At 37.4% G+C, this 20,416-nt stretch overlaps 1 protein-coding gene across 1 annotated transcript in view; it reads right to left on the bottom strand.

Moving 5' to 3' along the window:
* LOC128503869 (protocadherin-9-like) overlaps positions 1-19,264 on the bottom strand; it is a 100,534-nt gene extending 81,270 nt beyond the window's left edge. The window contains exons 1-2 of the mRNA XM_053474063.1: positions 19,121-19,264; positions 15,686-15,884 (exon numbers count right to left, since the gene is read on the bottom strand). Of these exons, the coding sequence (XP_053330038.1) occupies positions 15,686-15,884; positions 19,121-19,264 (343 nt within the window). The remainder of the gene's footprint in view (positions 1-15,685; positions 15,885-19,120) is intronic.
* Positions 19,265-20,416: the final 1,152 nt, after the last annotated feature.

The raw sequence follows: 20,416 nt of genomic DNA on the forward strand, positions 1-20,416 counted from the left end.
GACAGCTATGACATCATTATATAATAATTAAACATTAAAAGTCTGAGATAATACTTTTCCACAAAATGGATCAGATGTTTTCCCAAATTCTATATGTTCTACATTCTATATTTCAGCTTGAAATATCCATGCAATGGTTAGTAGCCAATGTAAATAGCCAAAATCCACCAAGGGGAGTCATCTTAACTTATTGCCAGTGATTGCCATGGCTATGCCACCTCATTTGTGGAAGATGGTTGGCTATGGAAGACTTAGAAGTATGGAGTGGAGACCAGGGCAAGGAAGTCTCTCTCGTATTATAGCTTTGTGGATAGAATATAGTTGGAAGGTTAAAAATGTATCAATAATGTATCATCAATAAACTTTCTACAAGGAAGCACATTTGGAATTTGTACATTTGACCAGATTCTGGCCTTTAGGGCTGTATTATTTGCCATCAATTTATTTGAGAGCATTCTGAAATTCCCTATCTGCATGAATGTGGCCAACAGAGCTGCTACCAAAACAAAGCAAGCAATTAAGCTTACAAAACGAGAATAAATGTTTAACTTAATGGCCGAGAAAACACATTTATGGCTAACAGAATCGTTGGTATACTCGGTGTGTAATTAGAACTGATCAAAGGGGCAGGTTTATCATTTGTTTATTTATTCAGTGGTTATCGTACCAGCATTTTGTTACCATCTGTTAATGCTAACGGCGAGAAGAACCATACAGGCCCAGAGCCAGGAGGGCTATGACAACTCCCTCCGCAATGTGAAGGCTATTTTGTGGTTCACATTTTTTTTTGTGCGTCTTCATGCAGTTTTCGCATGTGACGGCTCACGACTAATACAAGCCCACCTTGTGCCTTTTTTTCATAAATGGAAACTTTCAACACACGCTGCGTGTCTTTAATTCTTAGCGGTAAACATAATGGGAAGGATTTGTCAAAGTGATTTAAGTGGCTAGTAATGAATTGGAAAAAAAGGTAAGAAAAGGGTACCAGCTAATCACAGCTATTTTTTATTTGTGTCTTCCCCCCCCCCATTTAAAGGCGTGTGCTATTCAACCTTTTTATCTCACTTGCGAGTCGATCAGTCATATTTATCAAGGCAAAGTGGTACAATTACAGAGAAGAAAAATTATTGAAATGTGGGTTTTTAAAGTAATAGACTGGAAATGGGTGAAAGTTCAAATTGACTATTGCCCAGAATTCACTAAAAACAAAACAAAAAAAAAAACAGAAATAAGAGTGAGTGTGAAATCCTTCTAAGGAAAAATAGAAAAAAAAGAAAAGATCATGACACGGTGCAGTATGTCATATGATCGTGTTCATCTGAGGATGGATTTACCTAATTTTTAGACCTGCGAAGGAACAGAGTGTACTTTCTTTTTCACATGACTGTTCACACATGACATCTACATATAAACACATCATGCACGCTACATTCAGACACACACACCACACTCCCAAGGTGTTGCAGCGCTAGTAGAGTGAGGTTACATGACCCCGCTGAATGCCCACTTCCTAGAGAAGCCTAGATACTCCAGAGACTTACATTATTGGTGCCCTAGTAGGCCAGTTTGACCCTGTTAAAGCTACTGTATTTTGAAAGGAGGCTAGTAAGCCATGCCTTTGTCAAGCTGAAGTCTCGAACCTTGTTTTTCTGTGTTATCTAGAGAACCCAGCTCACATCTAGATGTTTACTCTCAAGGATTCTTAGTCTCTAGAAGCAGAGCATGGTTATGACAACTGTTAACTAGGAGACAAGCAGAAGGCTAGGTTCACAGAATGTCTAGTGATTGAGCTAAGATCACAATAGGTTAAGCTGCTAGGAAGATGCTGAGTCCTCTCCTCACCAGGAGGAACCAAGACAACGGAGCACTGAAACAAATGACATCATAGATGTTTAGCTGAAGGATGTTGAAGAGTGTATTGAATGTTGCTTGCAATATTCCGTGACAATACTTTCATATCCTACGTCTGTGCACTTGGATTTTGAAACAAATATTCTTGTACGTGAGCAACACAACACAACAAACGTTACCATCTTCACGAAGGTCTAAATTAAAACAGTGGCGTTACAGACTCAATGAGATTCACTCTTTTCTGTGGATTTTCAGTATTTTCTTGTTTGCATTTTGTATCCTATGCTGTATGAATTTACTGATATGATTTCCAGCAGCCACATTTCTGTAGCCGCTGGCAAAACTGAAGCTGTTTTAATCTTTAATGTGACTCTGCCGTAGGCCTTTTGGGTTACACAATCAAATTAGATAAACAAATATGATTTATTTTTGTTACCTCTTTTTCTCATACCATAATATATTTAGTTAGAACTAAAATATCAATCACTGTCAGCTTACATATGTGCGCGCTACAGCAGGTCTAGTATTATTTCCAATACTATCAAAAAAGCATGTTTTTTTTGTTGTTGGTTGCCAACATTTAGCACTTCTTTGTGTGGACCTCTACTATTTGCAAAACAGTTGGCCAAATATAAGAAATTAAAAGCTTGAGTTACATAACATGGTCTCCATCCAATTATGTTCGCGGAGGACATATGTCATTTTCAATTATAAACTGGAAAAGTGCCTTAATGGGGGAAAAATGTCTCCTGCCAATGTGATGAAGGTGTAAAATTTAAATACAAGAGATGGTTAAGGGTCGGACATTCTATTCCAAGCAGGGCCAATTATTATATGGTTTCCTCATATTATATGGTTACATCTCAGTTGCCAAGGATATGGTAACAACATCATATATTTTTTCCATTATCATTTCACATGATCATTCTTTTAGTTCGCTAATCTTTTTAGAAGGGCCATTTTACATCTAGATCCGACAATCTGGAGAACTGGTTTTGAGAATATGGTAGAGTTTTTTTAGCTTTATGATGGTTTTAGAATTAAGACGGGACTTGATCTGTCATGGTTCCCAAATCCAACTGTCACGGTCTGCCCAGGCTGCGGAGCTGCATATCTGTCCTGCTTTAGTTTCTCTGCTTTGCTTTGATCCATTCCTGGATTTCCTTTTGCTTTGTTCTATTTTCCATTCCTTGCTTCTGCTCCGGCTCTTTGCTTCAGCTCTGCTTCCTTTATTAGGTGTGCCCCACCTGTGTGTTCTGTTTGTCTCTGCAGTCTGCAGTCTAAGGTATGTCTCAGTGCTGTGTGTTTGGTTTACATGTGTTGTTTTGTATCTTTGTCAGCAGGGATTAGCGTTAGGACCCACCGTCATTGGAGTACTTTGGCGTAGTGGTGGGCTAAGCATACTATGGCCATATCATGTGACGGAATCTCCAATAGTTATCTTGTAGTCCTAGGCTAGTTTCTGTATTCATGTTTGTCTGTCTCTTATGTACCTTTGCCCTTCTTCCTTGAATCATCTGAGGATTCCGGTTCCTCTCTCCTCTCCCCATGTCCCTGTTAATATGTCCTATCCTTGCTTTTAGGAGAAGCGTCCGTGGGTTCCGGCTCCTCACTCCTACCCCTGTGTTCCTTGCCTTCTTCCCTGTCCTTTGTTGTGCCCTGTAACATGTATGTCTTGTCTGGTTATGTTTATTCCTTGTCTTGTGCCTGTTTATACCTTGCGTTATTCATGTCATGTTTCGAGCCACTTCTCGTGTATATATTATATCATGTTTCTTGCCTGGTCTCCCTTTCCCTTGCTTGTTGTGTGTCTGCTATATTAACCCTTTGCTTAGCCTTCATTCTGCCAGCCTGCAGCATCCTGCTTGTGATTCATGTGATATGCTTCATGCCTGCTCCAGGGTGCCTGCAGGATTCGTTTTGTTCTGGACTTCATCTGCTGCCGTATCAGGGCGCTGGTGTTTGGCTGCACTCCCTAGGTGCTCAACTCCTGGATGAGTGTGGTCACCCTGCACCAGGCCCTGCCCCAGACTCCGCTACTGCATCGTGACTCCTGCAAACAACCATCGGGCGCGCTGGGTCCTTCCAGTCACCAGCTTGGACCCAGTCCGTGACACCAACATTTGAAAGTTCGATGCACCAAATAAACCCATGGAACTATGTTCACATACATTCAAATAAGCTGTATATCTTTACATTAACCCGGGCCTGCTTGGGGTGGTAAGTTTTGGACAACTTCATTCTAAAACTGAAAGAATATATATAAAAAAACCTCTCCAAATACACCTAAATACCAACGATATACTTATTTAGGGTTTAATATAACCGCAAAGGAGCTGAGAAATGGAAAAGACAATTGAATATATCCGTACAAGAAATTGTTCTAAAACTTCTTAATCATCACTTGACCAAGATGACCTTTTAGGATATATTGGAGTTGGCGGCTCTGAACAGTGTATCGTTTGCTATACAAGGAAAAGGTTCTTTTTTTAACCGCAATTGTGTCTGTATACAACGCCGTTGTAGCCAAATTACGAAGGTATTTTCAGGAGCAAAATATCTCTAACCTAACCCGATCATAACAGGGTAATAATACACAGTTTGAGATCAAAGGGGCGAGTTTAATGCCTCAGGTGATGAATAGAATATACCGTGTCATAGAAAACGCTCACCTAGGTGGCCTTACGGTTTAATTAGACCAGATTTTTATGTTTCTGTAGCATTAAGGGAAACGTTTATATTTTAACATTAATCAAAAAGGAGAGAATGCAGAATTAGCCGGCTTCATTCTAAATTTCTAATTAGTAAATTATAATCTACAAATAAATAACTAAATAAAATTGAACCTCTTAAAACGTGGTAGCGAGAGATCATACAGCCCTTCATTACAATAATATAATATATTATATATATATATATATATATATATATACATATATATAAATATATACATATATATACACACACATATATATAAATATATATATATATATATATATATATACTGCACATCTGCATTTCTGGAACTGAACAAAAGAATGGCTGTTCTTTTCTAACCTGACAGATAAGTGACTTTGGGGGGGATTAATTGTATCTGTGTCCAATATTCAATATTGAAACATCATTAACACCGGTCACCTTTGCTGTTAGTACAGTAAAATGATATCTATGAGTTTGGCCGAATACTGATTATCTGGTCTCTCCAAAAAAAATATTTAACATGATTAATTAGACACACATTTAATGAGAAAAGAAAAATACTCTGTAGCTTCGAAGGGACCGGTGTGAACGGTTTTTTAAAGGAACAGTTACGCTTAAGAAATAAATAGTGCTAATACGGGCTTACGTTAGTAAAAATCCTGTTTCAGGCAATCATGCTGCGAGGTGGCCACGCTCAACACTGCCCACTTCTAGGGAAACCCCACCCACTTCCAGGGTTGGCCTGCCCACTGACACCCCCCCACACTACCACAGATGCCCCAATTTTGACACCTGGGGGTATCGTATAGAGGACAAGTCCAGGGGAAACTGAACTAAAATCAGTAATCTGGCAATTTTCAGTTTTAGTGAATAGACCTTAAATTCTGCAGCCGTCCATTTAAAGGGAGCTTAGATGAACATTTAATACCATGCTATTGGTAAGGATTGCATATAAAATTCTACAATTATTTATTTTCACTCTTCACTTTTTAGTGTAATTAAGATCAGATAAAATAAGCGTAATTATATGATTTAAACATCCTGGCACGGCTAATGTATAAGCTGAAAATGCCTTGCATTAGCAGTGCATTAATACATTATATATATATATATCATTTGTTAAAGTTGGTTTTTGATGTTTATGATTATACCGATACTTAAAACCTCAGGGGTATTATTTTCAATCAAGAGCAAGGTAAAAATAAATGCCAATTAATAACACTTGGAAATATTGTGAAAATAAATGATACCAGTCGCTGCTCTTGTATTTGATATTGCTAACGCTGATTGATGTCCTTGCTTGCATGGAAAAGGACAGAATATCTCAAATGTTGATTCTGCAACCAGCAGTGGTCCACAGTATACTTGGCAGGCTGGTGAAAAGCAATTTTTCGAGGCTCTCTTAGCGCCTGCTGAGCAGTGATGATTGAGGGTTAGAAGGTCACGTGGATGACCTCTGTATGGCTCTTCCATTCACATTTAAGCATGATTCAACAGAGCCTAAAATTGGTCCACTCTGGCTGCTGAAAGAATTGTCTCTGGGACCTGCTTTTCAATAAATTGCCCTGGGAAGAGAAGGACACTGACTTCAATAATTCATCGGCAGCCCCACAGGACAGATCTACCGGTGGCTTTCATTGCATGTAAACACGTTCATTGACTTTGTTAACATGCAACCAGATATTTAACATTTCAGATCTGTAATAGGTGGTCCTCGTTTTAGACACAATGGTCAGGACAGGGGGTATTCGTGTGTACGTTAGCAGAGAAGCACATACCAGAGAAGCAACAAAATTACCACTTTGACGTCTTTACGCCCTACATAGTGCTGCTCACTGCGTACCATCAAGAACACGGGAACAAAACACGTGGAAGAGTGTGTAATTAGGACAGGCTAACTTTTAGCACATACTCGTCCTATGCATGCTGTTTGTTAATTATGCTTCATCCTAAATCGCTCCTGAAAATTGTGGTGGAAGCAGATAGCCGCTTCTACACGTCAACTTTACAAAAGTACGTCTGCGTGTTATGTTATTTTTAAATAAGAAGAAAAACTTTTTTTTAGAGTGTTTCAACTGTCTCCAATGCATATTTTTAAATAAATAATTATTTATTACATTATCCTTACACTCCTTTTTTGGAAGATATGGGTAAAATGTTGCATTTCTCTTTCTTGTAAGACATATGTACTCTCCAGAGTGTCGGGGTTAAAGAAAATAAGATTTTTTTTTTATTTATTAGGTTTTTTTCAGGATCTTAAACTTTAAGTAGTAGGCTTAAATTCGATGCGTTTGTGCTCTAGAACAAGGTTGGCTTCCTTAATTTACAAACAATAACTAAAAAAAATCTAGAGGAAGATTTTTTTTGTTAAAAAAAAATATATATATATATTTTTGATTACGATGCTGACCTCCTGATTTGTTTTATCTGTGAAGAGTTAATTATTTTTTAGAAGCTGTATGTATATCTTTGACAGATTAGCAGATTCCGAACCGTTTATATCTCGAGCATTGATCTAATTTCGTCAGATGATATGCTCTGGCTCCGGAATATTCCTATAATAAGATCTGCTCGTAGAACTAGTTAGGAGAGTCAATGCCAGTTTTGACAGCGATGGGAACTTTTCTGACATCTTTACTTGAACGGCAAACAAAAAAAACGGGGGATCTGTGAAATAGGTACCAAGCGGTAACACTGTTCGCTGATATCGAACTTTTTATCACTGTCAGATACGGTAATTATTTTTGCCCTCGAGTCTCAAAAACGTCGGGACTGGCCAAGGCGTCTTAAAGATTCTGGACATGCTGAGGTCTTTCTGGATAACGGATGTCGTATCGAGGAGCTACAAGGTATTTTATTTTTTGTAACGCGGATTCTTAACGACTCGGGCCACGTAAATGATATTTTAATGGCATGTGCTCCGTTTATCTTATGTTACTCTCTGTCAATCAAAGGCAGGAAAAAAAAGAGGATCAGGGACAAAAGGCATTAGCATCAGAATGTCTATTTTATTTCGTCTCTCTATGGATGTTACAGGAAATTAACCGCCAATTTAGTAATAAAGTGGACACAGATTGTTGGAGATTGAAATTGACATAAGGATAGAAAGGCCAGGTATTCATTTGTTGGAAGGATGCTTCAAGGACACCCTGACCTTGGGCTTTTTCTATTAAACTCGGCGAAATCAATGATGTATCACGTTCTTAAATACAGAAGACAATTGTTCATTTCTTTACAGCAATACGCATGCCACTTTCTAGCATCTTTATTTGACAAGCAGATGATTTTTTTTGAATCTGCTTGTTTTAATTTGTAAGCAAAAGTAGTTCGTAATAAAGCATTTTGCTTGTTTGGCTTTTTTTTCTACACAGCTGACAGACAACAACATAAAAATCAACTAAAGAAATATGTGAGTATATTGAGTATTTAAGATTGTTTTTTATTTATTTTAGTATGTTATTAGTGTGCCATGTTTATATAACTCTACGTAACTTTTACACACTTTTTGGAGACGTGACTACTACTGGGGCTGTTGGCAGCTATGTGTGTTACATCAATCACCTTTATTAAGACAACCGGAAGACCCCAGGACACTAAGAGTTGTCAACATTCTAGTTTATTGGGATAGAATGTAGTGGTCACATGTACGTTTAAGTTATAACTAAGTCATTTGATCCTTTCCAATGTGTAATATGGGCAGCTGAGGTACCATTTGGTTAGATGGACCTTGCAAGCTGACCCACTTGTTTTCTGTATAAAAATGGATAATAAGGCAATAAAAAGTACAAAAAATTTAATTTTATTCTCTAAAATCCTCTTTCTGCAAGTTATCCATATATCCCGGGGTGGTCACTGGCTTATTTTCAGACCTGCCCCTTCGTGTCCTAGCACTCTTGAGCGGGGGGTAATAATTGCCTTCCAGGACTATCAACATATGGGAGCCCGAAACCTAATTCTAAAAGAGGGGGCTTTAAAAATTGCCAGTTCTAATTATCCCAACTACACTTCTCACAGCTCATTAAAAATAATCCAGAAAAAGAAATAACAAGCGCATCGATTCAAGCAAAGGCTGACTCGGCAAAACACAACCGCTGTCATCTGATCGCCTATTGGGAATTTCCAAAGTTCAATATCTCCGTGAATCAACACGCTACAAAATTATGATTAAGGCAGGTAGTCTATATTTTGCACATTACTAAATGAACTCTTTGTTATATATTTAGTAAGAGGAGCTTCGCAATCAATAGACGTATCCAAGCTTCAATTTAGCCTTATTTCTATCGCCATGCGATTTGACCGTTAATAATATATATATTTAATCATTTTCTTCGTAGCAGGTTAACGTTGTTGGGTCGTTTCATAGCAGATCGGGGTTGACGGACCTTTTAAGTAACCACTTCACCTCCAAACAGAATTTTAAAGGGACACTCGCTGAGGGGGGATGGATATTTCCATAAGCTTTGAGTAAAGTTCTAAAGTAGTTTGTGATATAAAATACGCAATTGAAAGACAGAAGAAGGTCAGGAAATGAATGCTTCATAAATAATAGAAACATAAATGTCAAGGGAACCTTATTTTATGGTTAAGGTGGCATAATAAAGAAATTAGATGTAAAGAAAGGCTTATTGTGACGAGAAGGCCACCCATTTACTGCTTGGAAGAGCAGTTATTCAACTTGGGTCAAATCATGGACCTTGTGGCACAATCACTCAATGGAAGGTCTTCTCCTTTAGTCCAAAGCTTGTCGTTTTCACATCAAAACGGACCTGATAAGGAACGGCTTTAAATTAACCTGTCTGCGTCTGTGTGATAAAATTGTATCCAATCCTTTCCAGGTATATGAGATACCGGGAACTGTTATTGGAGCAGAACTCTATCAGTCTGCAGCCTCTATAAATTACATATATTCCCCGACTTATATATGTATAGTTAATTTTCTTCTTAGGTTATCTCCTACATCACCCCCCGATGCCATTACTCCATCCCTTTTGTGCTTTAAATGTGATATTGTTTATTCAACCGTACTGCCTGGCACGGTTATTTATTATAACTATGACAGTTAATCACAGAGAGCGATTATGAAAGCCCATGACCAGTTTTTTTTTTTTCTTTTACCTTTAGGTGATGCATTTTAAAACATTCATAAACCTCAGATATTAAAAGAGAGGGACGTTTCATGTTTAAATGATGACATGGGTGCTTATCACAGGGCATCCGAAACCAGACCTCAGTTTAAATCAGCTAGAGCTCATGCAGGATTCTTAGACCTAATACCGGAATCTCCTCTAGATATAGCTTCCATTCTCAAGTATTGGCTCTTCAAGATATTCTATAGTTAAAAGATGAACAGGTCCCTAATTACGTCAGACTTCCATTATTATTTATTTACTCTATTCATTGAAGATAAAAAATCCCAGTAGATCAGCAGTTTCTGAAATACCCAGACCAGCCCACCAACAACCACCATGCCACGTTCACTTAAATCCCCTTTCTTCCCCATTCTGATGCTCAGTATGAACTTCATCAAGTTGTCTTGACCAGGTCTACATGCCTCAATGCATTGAGTTGCTGCCTTGTGATTGGCTGATTAGCTTGATGTCTTAACAAGCAATTGAACAGGTTAACTAATAAAGTGGCCCAGTGAGTGGATACGCATTTGCTAGATAATCAGCTAGCGCAATGCATAGATCAAATTTTTGATAGACAGGTCCAATCCTGAACTTATGGTAAATACAATGTCTTTTTTTTTTGACAAAGTATTATCAAACATTGAATGACGTAAGATACTTTCCCATGTAATGTCGTTTTCATGTACCTAATTAGCATTTTGTTCCGCACATTTCCGTTCGTGATATTTTACTCAGTCTTTGCAGTAAGACTGGATACAGCTGTCTCTCGTTACCAACGACCCTGTATCCTTCCAATCAATTCAAGTATAAAAGTTACATAATTAATCATTCAATGAGCTGCTACCTGTGTTTAATTGAGAGTGTTCAGCCTCCTTTAGTTTTGATGTTCGCCGAATCCCAACCTTTTAATTCAAATATCCAGTTAATGATTATCCTGCCGTTTCGGAAATACATGATACATGATAACAGTCACAGCAGGTCATCGGAAAGGTTGGCATTTCTCAAAGTAGTGTAGTGTGGTAGTCACCCATTACATTCTTCCACCTCTGCGTAGGCTTAATTAGATTAAAGGTATAAGATCAATCAAACCGTACTGCTATAGAAAGATTAATGGTTTTTGAACTCACTGTATTAATTATTAGTGTTCAGATATAGAGCTAAAAAGCGGTGATGATGTAAAAATAGCTAGGATGGAAAAAAAAAGAGAGAGAAAAAGCAGATGGATTAATCAAGCAGATATATTTCAGTAATCTATCCTCTGTACTTCAAACTCACTATCAAAACTTTCACATCAAAAATAGACTTTGATAATAAATTAGTCATTAAGGCCTCCATCATTTAAAGAAAAAAATATTCAAATAGCAGAATTACATTTTTTTTTACAGTAGACCAGAAGTAAAAGTATAAGAAATGATCCTGATTAAAAAAGAGCTAATTTATATGAATGAAGCATGGGGTCGCCCCCCCCATGTCACAGCTGGACTTCCAAGATTAGAATTATACACATGAAATAAATTTTTGATCACCCGTTCTGTAGGCACCTACTGTATTACATCACCAAAAGGGACATGTAATTAAAAATGCCTTGCTTGATCAATTATTATTAATGCGTTTCAGCAATGGATTTTGGAATAGATGGTTTTTAAAAGACTTAACTAATGGAGGAATGATTTTTTTATATTGTGTATTATTCTGTAAGATCTAAAGAAATAGATATTTAGGTATCCATTTGTTAACTTATACAAATAAACTTTCTCCCATTGCTCCCACGCTGATTACAACCCCTTATATTTGGTTTGTGAGTGATCAAAATATTGTGCCATTGGCCCCTAGGCTGGCTCCCTGGCTGGTCGCCTAATTCAGCCATAGGGATGGACAATCCTTTTACACATAATTCTGTCACTTATGGTAGAAAAAAAGTCAAAACAAAATGAAATAAAAATAATAATAATAATAATAATAATAATAATAATAATAATCATATATCAGCTCTTGCAGGATCTTTGCCATCATTTTGAAGGCACTGTCTATACCAAGGAGCTAAATATTGATGTATCATGAAAACAATTTAATTAATCCAAAAAAGCATCGTAAAAAGGTTTTCTTTACATCAAAAATTTTCAACTCCAGGGTTGTTTAGGGGTTTCTACTTGAACTATTTGGTTTCTATTGAAACCAAATAAAATAAAAATAAAAATATCCCACAGGTTAGTATGAAAAGCTTTCTCAGAAGCATTAATGAGCCAGGAATTAGGCAGAAGCTGAGAGTGTCATGAGTTTATGGTGAATTCTGTATTCTTTCTTTTACCTTTGTGGCATACACTAAATAGCATAACATATAAACCATGGACTCACATCAAGACAAACACTGATTTAAAATAAAACTAAAAAAAACAACCAACTGGGCACAGTTCCAAGGATAGAATAACCTTTATGTTCACTCCTTAAATCTCATGAGATCTTAAAAACGGATCTTCGTTAACTTTCAGGGAATGTAGGAATGCCTAGAACAATGTAGCCATGTATTTAACATAGAAACATCAAATCTGACTGCAGATAAGAACCATTTAGCCCATCTAGTCAGCCCATTTTCCTAGTATAAATACTAAAACTTTCATCAGTCCTCAGTCCCGTCTTATATTTAGGCTGTTCCACTTCTACAACCCTTTCATCGAAAGTAAAATTTCCTTACATTACATCTAAGCCTCTTACACGCTAGTTTTAGATTCTGATTAATTGAGAAATGAAACAATTCTTTTTTCTCTTTCTTTAATTACTCCAATATTTTTTTTGGATTATTGAACTCCAGTTTTAGCTCACATTTTAAGTCACATTTTACAGTCTTTTGGGTGATTTTTAATGGTTACCTTTCTAGATAGAAAACATTATTAACTCCAAATGAATACATCTGGGGGCTGAACAGATTACAAGAATAGAAATGAACAAAAGAACCAAGTTAAACAATAACCACCTCTACCTTTCTGTATGTTGTTAATACGGTATGTAAAATAGAGACGAGACAGTTGCTGTTTTTCCTTCTCCTTTTCAATACTGACAAAATATCCTCCGCAGAAGCAGCAAAGTTATATAACGTACAATCTTTAATGTTCAGTTAGATCATTCTGAAAACATGTAGGCTCATTTCAAGCGGATTTCAAAGCACAAAGACGTCGGAAACTTTCTTATGAGGCCTCATCTACTTGTCCATATTTTTTAAATTTGCCATATTGATGTTAAAATTCTAAGCTATGCGAGCTGACTCTATTTGTCTCCAGAAAACCTTTGATCTAGTTCCCGATGTCAATTGACATACAATGTTCCATCAGCGTGCGCCTCCGCACAACTGTAAGAGGCTCTGTAAAGTAACAATTCAGATTGTGCTCTGAATCGGGCTTCTAAACTAAATAGGGCAAAGGTATACTGCGATAGAGCTAACACGGGAGCAGCTGAACCGGCGTCTGATTGTCCTGTGTCAGAGGCGCTTACTTCTAGCCATACATAAACCTTATGGGCCAGCATCTATCAGATGGGAACTGTATTGGACAGCAGAAAGAGAAAGTATTTTGTAATAAAGTGTTATTTAACAGAGATAGAAATGTAGCTTAGATGTGTTTTTATTTTATTAAATAACATAATTTGATCTATGGTGAGTGTTATTATGGCAATAACCAAGTTAATCTTTTTTTTATCTTGTTGTGTTTATATTAAAAGACAAAGTTTCTTTTGAAAAAATATTCTTTAAATTCAAGGGAGATCGGGAGACAAATAGTATGGACAGAAACCTGAAAATGGGGCCATGTAGTCACCCTACTATAGTAGGATCCCTCATTTTAACAATCATCTATTCAATCAAATCTAACCTAAAATATTTTCCTGTATTTAACATACCAATTCCCCCCCCCAAAAAAAAAACCTCTTAAATTAGATGCTCATTGAGAGCCCTTTTCATTTAGAACCTGAGATGACAGTGTTAGATCCTCCATAAGGCACTTTAGGATCCGAGGGCCACCCAATGCTTTAAAGAATAAACCTGCCACCTCCATGGATATGGTTGTATTAGCCCTTGTATTGGACCAACATAGAAAAAGACAAAGTTACAGCAGCTTTCAGGACCTCAGTGGTCTTCTTGAGATTGAATCAACTTTTTCTATGTTTACTTTTTCTTTGACTATATGTACGAGTGTGAAATGTATGTGTAAATGCACAGGCACCCATGGGTCCCAAAGGTCCACATGAGTTTGAAAGGCTGATTGGATCCACCAGACGACTACCTTCAGTCATTAGAAATGGTGCCCTTCCCTTTGCTCCATTCAACAATCCAAACTATTACCTGGAAGTTTTAGTGTCTCTGGGACCTGCAAACGTTTGAGTTCTTTAAAACCTGTTGCAAGAAATGTCTCGGTATGCGATATCAATAACTAAACAAATGCTGTTCATAAAACATAGGGGCCAATTCATCAACCGTACCTTAACCCGTGTAAGATAAATAAAATGCCTTACTATATTGCACCGTAGGTCTGGGTCATCAATCTACAAGACGAGGTATCCATTTTAATAAGCTAGTCTTACCACATAAAAGCGGGGTTAGATTCTGTTGCTTTTCGTCTATCGTGTACATAAATGGGTCCTCCGATATATAAATCACTGCATTTTAATTATAATGTAAATAACGTTAAACGTGGTTTATGTATTCGGATTATGTTTATTACTTAAACTTTAAACTAAAGTAGCTTTAAATATTTGGAACAGTATTGATGATAGAATATCACTCTGCTAATTCTCTCCATAAATGCTCATTATTCCTTGCGGGACAATCTAGAATGATTTATAAAGTGGAGAGCTAAAAAAACTCTTTAAGGGAAGATTTTTTCTATAGATAAGAATTATATCCGACTTTATTTTAATTACCTTACCGCAGACCACTGCTGGCTTCCTATCTTTGACAGTCCATATCGCTGTGGAAGGGGAGGATCAAACAGTGCATATGGCATGTCGGGACTGTTGGCTAGTATGATATGGACATGATGATAGACATCAGATATCTATCATATCTATCAGGGAAATCTATTATATACGCATTCTTTCTTTTTCTAGAAATGTAAGTGTCCCTGTTATATTTAATTTGTGTGTAATTGATGCAGGGACATATGGGTGCCATAGAGGACCCCGCAGCCCCTGTGGGATAAAGGGACACCGAATGTCGCTAAATAATAAAACTTATACCTAAAATCCATTTCTCTTACATGTATAGAATTACCAATAATTGCAAATCTAATATACCGTGTTAGTGAAAGGACACCTACGGCGTTGTTCAATTAAACAAAAACACCTAATAGAAGCAGATTGATTGGAACTGCAGGAGACATTGACTGAAATGGGCCACTAATGCGTCACTCGGAGTGGGAGCAGGAAAGGTGTAGCTTAATAATGAGGATGACACACATCTGGGGCTCTTAGAAGCAGTTAACCTCAGTAAAACAGGCCTTTTTCTCCAACGTACTGTTACGTCTATGTTTACACTCCTGTATATTGACAATCCCTGATATTCCACCCCATTCGCTATGCGCTGTTTCTGCTGGTCCAAGGGCCATTCATTTTGCGAGTGCATCATAAATACACAAATTGCTCTTATATTGAAGGCGGTGTCACGCTATGTACCGTACTTTCCTTCTCCTCCCTCTAACATGCATCCATGTCTTGTAAGAGACATCCAGCCTCAGTATTTCGTTTTAAAGGACCATGTTGAGTCACAGTAGAAGATGCCAACTCTCTCTTATGTCTGTACGTCTTTATTAAGACGTTATTCAGATGTTTCCTTTATTATATTTATTATATATCATTACAATTGCAAAGGCTAGCGTTGTTTCCTGGAAAAGAACCGTATCTTCTATGGTCTACTGGCTTAGTGTGAGTTGTAGCTGATAACAGTATCTCCCTCTGTTTACAAGTATAAAAAAACATAACAAATCTGTAAAAAAAACCACATGCATGAAGGAATGACTTACTAGATTCTGGATCAGAGTTCCCATCACCTTCCGTCCTGCTGTTTGCTGAAGATTGTTCATAGTATTCTTCTTGCGCAAAGCCAAGGGGGAGAGGATGGGAAGCGTTTGTAGGACCGCTAGGTTCTTGATCTCCTAATCCGCTGTCACTGCAACTTTCTTGGGAACCATCCGGGAGGTGAAATGTGACGCGGCGTTGGGACTGCAGGGAGAAGAGAAAATGACATGATTTCAACAGTCATTTGAGTAATTGCTTAATGCAGCCAATTTAGGAAATGTATTATTACAGCTATCTGGTGAGGACACATTAACATTCTCATCAGAAGGGCACAATTTCAGGCTGTTATGTGTAAGTGGTTCGCCTAGCCGGTTTCACCTAACGGGAAACTTTTCCATGTTATAAAAGTTACAATGCGTGATACAAAATAAAAACTTTCACCAAAGATTAGCTTTCCGTCACTCAGATATTCATATAAAACCCCAATGGAAGGTCTTATTATATTCAGATAGTAACTCAGAAGAAAGGTAAATTCAATACCAAAAAAGAGAGAACAATGAATTCATCACACGTTTGGTGTTGAATATTATAATATTAAAAATTCTATTTTTTCATTTTAGGGGTCTTTTTGGGATCACTTCCGTTGTGATTATTTTGTTTATTGTTTCTTCTTTCAGTTTTTCAGATTTATATTTTCCAACCAAAGACATGGTCACAATATTCCATGCATATCTCCATTAATATCCCATGACTCCTCAGCACAAGTTTCATTGGAAAACTATTTTAACCCCTTAATGACAAAGCCCGTACATGTACGGACTCAAAATGCATTGTTTTCAATGGGTTTAGGGACCGCCCATTGTCCTTAAGGAGTTAAAAACACATAGGAAGTGCTAACGCCATCACTCTGTTGCGAGAGTACCAAGTTAGAAGCTTGGATTTGCAATAGAGATTTTTACTGTCTCCCCTTCCTCTGTACAGATATTATGATAAATAGCATAAAATTTTATTTACGAGAGTTTACCAACAGCCTCATATATTTTTTTTTATTTATTCCGTAAGAGTTCCAGAGGTGTTTTCAGCTCATAGATTAAAAAAAAAGTCAAACATGGTGCTCCAAAGTTATAGGGACACAGTGGATAAAGGATCCCGGGATTCTTCTACTGAGGCTACACTCCCCAAAGGGAGGTAATGAAACCTCTTTCCTCCTTGGCCAAAAACAAGGGAGGACCGGATCGTCTAGTGTCTCCTGAAGGAGAGACCCACTGAGGTCTTCAAGGGAGGACAGTGGCCAAAAGACAGTCCACCCCACCAACCAACCCACCAAAAAACAAATCTATTGGCACTGTGGTGTTTTTCAGCAATGACTAAAATCAATTCAATTCACACATGCACAAAACAAACTAAAAAGCAAGCAAGTAAACCAAGCGTCATAAAAATGCTCCTCCACCCACTAGCTATAGTCTAGGGCAATTAAAGTGAGAATATGGAAGTCGAGCGGCCTCTCGGTAGTGCTAAAGTTTAGCTATATTACATATGTCTTTCAAAAGTAATTTGACTTTTATGAAACTGGAGATGTAACAGGGAATTCCGGAGAAATCAAGCCCAGCAGGCTTATGGCACCTCTTACTGGTTGTCAGCCAAAAAAGCCAATTCAAGCTGAGCTATGTACATGCGTGTCTTTGTGCACACTACGTGCTAATAACCACTTGAATTCTTATTTCATTTTTTAAATGATTTTACGCACCTTACCCAGAATTTACATTTTCTTCCCGATGTTCAAGTTTATTTTTAAGCACAAAGGTTTAAAGTAAAAAAAATCCGTCTCCGAGGGTAATGATAACTAACTTAGTCTATGGTAATATTATAATAAAACGTAGGGGGTTGTAAACAAACATGTAAATAAAAGAATATATGTTTAAAATGGTTGTTTGGGACACATTTCCTTAGGATGGAATGGTATGCCTTATGGTCATGAAGGTGTTAAAAACAGGTCATAAAAATAATTTTAAAAAGTGATAGTTTTCATTATTGAATTCAATGGTAATTTACCTTTAACAAGGATAGTTGTAAAAAAATTTTTTTTTTTTATTTTTCCATTTTTCTGGTATATTCAAAAGGCAAACGACATTTAAATATTAAAGAGTTAAAAAAAGGCAAAAAAAAACATTCTCTGTATTCTAACGTCCATAGGTATTACTGTGAAATATTACTCGGAATGATATTCGAAATCCACTAAAGTTGAAAGCATTAATGGAGCAATTCCCAGCAATAAATTGGTAGAATATTTTTATTGCTGCAATGTTATTGTTAATGAAAAAGATGATTGTCTCAACTTTTGTACCGCAGATCCTCTTGGAGTCTTGAATTATATGTTCGCAACCTGATTATGATCCTTAGAATCTTTTAGCATCTTTTTTGTGCAGGAAAACAGCTTCAGAAGCAAATTAGATAGTAAGAGAAGGATACAGTCCATTTTTTACTTTTGGAAGTGGGTGCCGGAACATTGGTCAGGCAGCTGCCCCTGATATCTATCTATCCATCTATCTATCTATCTATCTATCTATCTATCTATCTATCTATCTATCTATCTATCAGCAGAGATGTGAGACTAAATCCTACTTCTTGTCCCATATCTACCATTCATTCTCTACCTCTTAACAATTAAAGTTGTAATATATATATATATATATATATATATATATATATATATATATATATATATATATATATATATTATGCATCAACAATTAATCCATCATACATTCTTAACGTATCTTTACATTGGAGAGTAATCAGTTGAGACTCTTACATGATCCACAACATCCATAATTACACTGTGTCATCTACATCCATATTACCTAATACGATTTCTATGACAAACTACAATTAAGCAAAATGTAAAGGACTCATTTATATTAATGGTAGTTATGAAGCAGGGAAGGGTGCATTAAAGGTGGTATTAAGGCCATGATGGCATTAGGGATTCACACGCAGTTTGTCAGCCCTTCATAGAATAATGATCTTCAAATGGTATATTAATCATTATACTTTGCTAGGGCCACTGAGCAGACTCACGTTACTGCCTATAAGCCTGATTTAGCCATGGTTGGCTCAAACTAGGAGAGAAGCACAAGACAGAGCTGAGTAGGAGGTCTGTCTTCCACAACATCAAAATCTCCTCTTCTACCTAAGTCCTAAGAGTAGTCTTGCAAAGCTTAGCAATTTCAAACGTTATTCTTCAATAAAGATTCATTCAAATCTGGTCCACCTATTTGAAAGTTTGACACCATCAGCCCTGAGTAGGTCACGGTGACCCATGTTGCCAATGGGCTACATCCCACCAGGGCCGAACTGACAATGGGGCTTCCCTGGACCCTAAGGCCACTCTGTTGGGTAAGTGTGTGGCACTGTCAGCCAGTGGCTCACTGGGCATTTGCCTGATGTGGCAGATGGCCAGTTCGAGCCTGATCACCACAGTGCAGCTGGTCCACCTTACCACTCCTTCCATGACAGGGTGTATATGACTTGTGGCTCTTGAAGTCCTGCAGGAGAAGATCGTTGTCTGGCCGTGAGGCTGCCATGCTGGTGCAGCAACTTAAATAAGTAACAGCAACTCAAAAAAGGGTGGATTGGATGAGCTGCTTGATTATTTTCTGTCATGGCGGCCTATATGCCTATTGACAGCCATTTAATAATTTCCACTTAAACACATTTTAGTAAACATCTGGAATCAGCCTCTTACCGGAGAGTTAACTAAACGAGTCCTTGTTTTGTCACATTTTGCTGATAAGTATACCTTCCGGCATTTCATTTCACAGCACATGTAGTTAAAATTCCAACATATTTGAGGATTTACTCTGGCAGTCTCCTAGGGGGAATTAATCCCATGGAGAGAAGCCAGTAGGTGTGAATACAAGAATTCAATTTGATTAAGTTATATTGTTGATAAATGTATTTTCAATAGAGTCAGCTCTGAAGATCTGATTAATTACTGTCTAAAAACTGTCAATCAGGAAATTAAACTAGATAGATTCATTGTTTTTGTTTCCATGGTTACATGTCCCAAAAAGCACTTTCATAAATGTAACAGGAAAAAAAATGATAACAAAAAAAAGTCATTAGAATAAAATATTGTTGTTCTGCTGTGTATAGAGATCGGTTTATAAGCTAAGTGTCCTGATGAGCTGTTCCTTTCTGCTAAACTGTTTTATAGCAGATTTTATTCACTAAATACTGGCCGTCTGGCACACCTGGCAAATGCCCAGCGGGCCACTGGCCGACAGCTCTCAATACTCACCTGATCTGCCACTTGTGCTGCAGTGTGCCCTGTCGGCTGGATATGCTACATGCGCGTAAAAGTGCAGTGTGAGGTCTGTCATATCCCCCTGTCAGTCACACTAACATCAGGGGAGCACTGGCCTTTATGTTCCTTACAACCAGGGCCAGACTGGCGATCAGCGAGCATGTCTCATCGCCAGTCTTGCCCTGGATGTAAGGAAGATGAAGGATTTGAGCTTGATGGCTATAATATGCGTTGCGAAAGTTTCTTTGCATAGTCAAATAAATGAGAGTCCAATGAAGATTTAAGTATTTATGCAGGGCCAGTTAAGCCCTTCGTCTATCAAGAGTTATCCATCCTGGCACTTCATAAAGCATAGCTAACGAATGTTTCCATCTCTTTTTAACATACTTTTAAATCATGGATTGTTGAATTAACCCCACATTTTTCATGG

The sequence above is a fragment of the Spea bombifrons genome, chromosome 8 (assembly GCF_027358695.1).
Source record: "Spea bombifrons isolate aSpeBom1 chromosome 8, aSpeBom1.2.pri, whole genome shotgun sequence".
NCBI lineage: Eukaryota > Metazoa > Chordata > Amphibia > Anura > Pelobatidae > Spea > Spea bombifrons.